General features: G+C 31.4%; 1 protein-coding gene across 1 annotated transcript; it reads right to left on the minus strand.

The window, feature by feature from the left end:
• Positions 1 to 781: 781 nt before the first annotated feature.
• On the minus strand, positions 782 to 2,134 carry LOC123916497 (photosystem I reaction center subunit N, chloroplastic). Its single transcript, XM_045967965.1, has 3 exons — positions 1,631 to 2,134; positions 1,070 to 1,195; positions 782 to 956 (listed from the first exon to the last, which is right to left on the minus strand). Exons 1-3 carry the CDS (start codon positions 1,934 to 1,936, stop codon positions 867 to 869), a joined length of 522 nt encoding a protein of 173 aa, XP_045823921.1. The 5' UTR covers positions 1,937 to 2,134; the 3' UTR covers positions 782 to 866.
• Between the last annotated feature and the right edge of the window lie 3,158 nt (positions 2,135 to 5,292).

Genomic DNA, 5,292 nt, shown 5'->3' on the forward strand with positions numbered 1-5,292 from the left:
GGTGATGGAATAGTGAGGGGGACAAAAATATTAGATTTTTATAAGGTTAGCTAGTTAAAGTGTGAACTTAGTTCGTACTTTAAATAGCGAACTGTGTTTTTTTAAATCTTGCGCGCGAGAAAGGTAGGTGGCGCAAAATAAACCCCCTATTGTTGTTCTGTTCCATTTTGTGAAGATGAACTATTATGTAAACAAGTCTAAGGCCTCACATTATATGAGCTTATTCGTACTGCATACTCTAAGCAGATGACCCGGGTAGACGAAGCCACAAATACCATTGAAATTCATACACACTGAGGTCACGGGTTCGAACTTGAATAAATACGTTCAATTTAACAATATCAGCATTGTCAATTGAATTATGACTTATGTAACATACGCATTGTTTGAAATTATTCCAACTTTAATTTTGGGTTTATGTGTCACTATTTTGTTAGTGGATTGATATTTCCCTATGTGTCATTATTTTGTTAGTGGATTGATATTTCACACAATTGCTTGGAGTAAAAGCATAACAACATATGATAACGGGCATGTCTTGAAATTTGATTAGGTGAAACCTCAAATGATTTTTATGATGTTCTTAGTATATATATTCTAGAATTGGAATGACCAAGTCAAGCAACAAAGAAGTTAATTTTATTTTACTATGAAATTATTTGACACTTAAATTCAAACCAAAGTTTAAGATTGTAGAAGTACTAAAAGGGAGAGGCAAACCTAATTAATTTAAACATCATTTTAATTAACCAAATTAATTAAAAACCATTAACAGCAACAATACAGAGAAATGTGGTATATTATCAAGGAGAAGTTCAATACATTTCAAAGAGAACAACACTAGGCAAAGAAAATGTTGTCATTTTTCACCATTTCCAGAAAACATTAGAACCACACTTGTATTTGTCCTTTCCTTCACATTCAAGTTCCAAATCTTCAGAAATGAATGGTACTTTCTGCATAATAGTATGAATGATGAATTAGTAAATGCTAAATTGGAAAACTTGGCATTTAAGAAAAGTTAATTAGTGAAATAAAAAGAGGTTTAACTTAAAGGTTAGAGCTAGACCTTCTGTTTGGCAAGATCTTGACAACCAGTGAAATTCTCAGGGAACTTGCAAGTACCAAATTGCACTGTGTATGCTCTTGCAAAGTTTGCTCCACTAGTAGCTAATCTTTTCTTGTCATTCAATTCCTACACCACATACATACAATCAAATAAAATTAATCTTACATTAGTAGCTTAAGTGTGCTGAAAATTATGAAAGAAGAGTTAAACACATTCATATAAAACAAGACTATATAAGCTATCAACTATATATAAGTTAAGTGGGTTTAACCTTACCAAATAGAGCCAAATATACTACTGATTTTCTTAGTCTATGTTTAGTATCACGGTAGGTATGTCAGAATCACAATCATGAAAATCCACTATGATTTTTCAAAAGTTGCAAACTGTAGCTTTTGTGAAATCACCTTGGATCACTGTGATTCTGACGTATCCACGGTAATACCAAACATAGGCTAATATAAGATAAAATTGCAACAATAAAAAGCTTCTAACAAGGGAAGAAAGATAAAAAAGGAAGTAAAATTAATTGTGGCAAAGAGTAAGGATTGATTAGAGTACCTTGTTGGCCTTGCTCTTTTCAAGGTATTCATCAAAAACACTAGCATTAGCAGATGAATTGGAAGCTGAAACAGCAGTGGTGAAAAGGGTAGCTGCCAATAAAGCAATAGCATTTCTCCTTCCATCACTTCTTGATTCTTTGGCTTCAGGAACTCTCACTTGCTGAGCTTTGATCACTGGCAACTTGGAACCTGAAACCCCTACAGGTGATGCAACAGAAGGCATGGAAATGAGCTTTGCATTGAGCTCAGAAGAACCAGATAAGGCATAGCTACAAGCCAATACACTTGAGTTCATGGCAGCCATGTGAATTGAATTGGTAGTTTTGATCTGTAATGTGTATCAGAGTCCAAAGATGATGAGAAAAATGAAGTCAACTTAAGTTGTAAGGAGGAAAAGGTGTAATTAAAGATTGTGGTTGGCGTGTGGATAAGGTGAGATTGCATTGCTTTCCTATTGGCAAATGTTGTTCTCTTTGCTATATTTGGGACACTTCAGGACCCACCTGCAACTTCATATGCAATTGATATGCCTACTTGTGAAATTTTTTAGGATTATGTTGCCAGGAAAATAGTCTTGGAACATGTAGAAGTGTGTGTTTTTTTAGCTAGTTTAATGGTTAGAAATTTCACTCTTAAATGGATAAATCAAGTGTTCGGGATTCATACTCCAATCTCCACATATAAAATATGATGTTTCTACCGATTGAGTTCAACTCATCAGACATGTACAAGTGTGTTTTATAATTGGATTAATAAATGTGAAATTTAATAATTTAAAGGTAGGAATTGATTTGTGTATGAGGCAATAATTAGTTAGTAAATCTTTTTAAGACTTATTTTATTTAAACTCTTAGAATTAAAAATTAGGTATAATTCATTCATACAAAACTAACTTATAAGGTAAAATTATCTCTACTTAAAAATTTATGTTCAAATCAATTCGAATTCAATGTATGATTTCTTAATATAAACATTAAAATAAACATTGTACATTTGTATGTGACATTATATTTATTTATCTGCATTCTTTTTTAGCAAATTTATCTTATCTCTTTAAAAAAAATTATCTTTAGGTAATTTACATTTTTTTTTAAAACACATAAATACAAAAAGATACCACCAACAATAGACATATTTGATCAAAGTGGTAAAAAAATTGAATCCCTTAACAAATGTTCGAGGGTTTAATTCCGATAAAAAATTCAGTTCCGAGAAGAAAATGCATCTTACGTGTCTAACACATTTTCCGAAAAATATTAGTCATTACAAGTACCAGGATAGGGTACTTCATTAGTTTTTGTTAAAAAAAATTATCAAATAGTTTAGTGGTTAGAATTCCATATTTTAAAAGTAAATAAGTGAAGTATAATGGTTTGAACTCCTCATCCCTATAATAATTTGCAATGTTTCCTGCCAATTGAAGTATATTCACCAGGACGATAAATTTATTACTGTTATGACAAAAATTCCTCAATATTGGGCTTTAACCCTCTTTTTCTATCAAAAATAAAAATTCCTCAATATTTTTCATTAGAAGAATACAGGTCAGCTACAATATATTGAATAATCATGGATTCATACGTGATTTCTTTTTTATAAATGTTTTTTTTCCCTCTTAAGATCGACTTTATGTGGATGATAAGGAGAGATTGTGGTTAGCATGTGGATATGGTGAGATTATCTTTATCCCATTGGCAATTCTTGCTCTCCTTCCTATATTTTGGGCACTTCAGTTTATATGGTTGAAATAGCTATAGACCCCACTTGATTTGTTTTTCTTTTCTGGCTGAATTAGCAGCTCACTTGATATGTGATTGAGAAATAATTCTATGGTGATCAATATTTTCTCTTTTACTGTAACAATTTAACTATCATTAATCAAAATAGTCTCAATATAAGGAAGGATTATATTGAAAATACAGCGATTAAATTAAGAATAGACCGTCATATATGAATAGGGACGTTTTCGAGTTTTTGGAGGCTCTCTGCAAAATGTAAAAGTAACCCTTAATAAAAAAACATAACTTTTTTTAAAAAAAAAGTATTATCAATTTAAATTGCAAATAATATAAAAATAATAATATTTTTATTCTTGTAAACATATTATACTAATTGCATTAAACCAAATAAAATTAGAAAAATTGTCATGTTGAAACTAGTAATAAAACATTTTTTAATAAAATTGAGAAAAATTGGGTTGGGCCTTACTATTCCTATTTATTTATTTTTTTCCTTTAGAAAAACTGGTCCGGGTCTTACGTTGTTGTAAAAAAATTACTATTTACACCCTTAACTTACTAATAATACTACCCTATTAATTGTTTTTTAGGGCCTCATTTTTATGAGGCCTTATGCCATGGCCCATGTTGCACATGGACTTGGGCCGCCTGGTCATCAATATTTAGACACTCAATTTAGTCATGTATACACATAATTGAAAAAATAAACAAGCATTAGACGAAACAGAAGAGCTAAAGAAATCTTTTACGACTTACGTCTCTAAACAATAGCGTAAGAAGAATAATAATCAAGCTAGAAGTGTTGGGATACCAATTATCACACTCATTTTAAGAGTGTTCCTCCTCATCATTTATTTTTATGAAGCTCTTTACTTCGGGGTAAGGCCTAGTCCCCCCTTATACATATATTTTTCATTCTATTTTTATTATAATATTTATGAGATATAGGCATGATATGGAAACGACTAAGGATGGTAACATTGTTGTGATATCTAGATGCTCTTTATTTAATAAAAAAAAAATCAACCTTTTTAACAATATTGAAAATGTGCTTTTTATTTTTATTTTTATAAGCATATTGAATATGCTTGTTTCATGTAACGACCCATTTTTCGTATTCGTATATTTTATTAAACGTTATTTTATTTATAAATTGGCTTTTATTATTTTAGTGAGCGACGAATAATTATTTAGCCGAGCGTAAGTTATTAGACGCGAGAACCTTTGTTTTGGGCTTAATGGGCGTGAGAGGCATTGGGCCTAAGCCATTTGGGCTTGGTTCATGACAATGGAAAGTAGTATAAGTAGCAAGTCAAACACATGAATAGTATCACAATTCATTTCTTTGAGTTTTGAGTGAGTAAGAGCAAGAGCAAAACTAAGCTAGGGTTTTGGCTAGGAGAATCACGAGCAAGAGAGGAGAGGAAAGGCTTGGATCATCATCTTTGCTTAAGGTAAGAGATTAGAATTCATGATTCTTGAGTGGCAAGGAGAGGGGAGATTGTCTATGTCTCCATTCCCGAACTCTCCCACTCAATTTCTTTTAGATTTTTTATTAAGCTTTTGTATATGAGTGTGATGTTCTTCATCATCACTTTGTATGTGTTAATCATTAGCTTGATTTCATGAAAGATATGTATGTGTTTGGATCATGTTGAAAAAGTTTATGAAAGTTGCTTAAAACCCAAGAAATTGGCATGATTTTGATTGTTTGAGGTATTTGGATGTTTGGAAGGGATGATTAATGTTCCTTGATACCATATATGCTTGAAATAGCTGTTTATAAGAATTTATAACATGTTTGAATGAATTTTTGAGTTGATTCAATGTTAAACCGCCTTATTGAAACTCAAGAACAGATATTTTTCTGGTATAGTTCGCTAAGCGACCAGGAGTTCGCTGTAGCGAACATGTTCGCTGA

This window comes from Trifolium pratense, linkage group LG3, assembly GCF_020283565.1.
Source record: "Trifolium pratense cultivar HEN17-A07 linkage group LG3, ARS_RC_1.1, whole genome shotgun sequence".
In the NCBI taxonomy this organism is placed as follows: Eukaryota; Viridiplantae; Streptophyta; class Magnoliopsida; order Fabales; family Fabaceae; genus Trifolium; species Trifolium pratense.

Coding starts and splice junctions, on each gene's coding strand:
- LOC123916497 (XM_045967965.1), bottom strand. CDS start 1,936: ATGGCTGCCATGAACTCAAGTGTATTGGCTTGTAGCTATGCCTTATCT. Junction 1,196..1,630: donor AAAAGAGCAAGGCCAACAAG/GTACTCTAATCA, acceptor TATGTGGTGTAG/GAATTGAATGACAAGAAAAG. Junction 957..1,069: donor AAGATCTTGCCAAACAGAAG/GTCTAGCTCTAA, acceptor ACTATTATGCAG/AAAGTACCATTCATTTCTGA.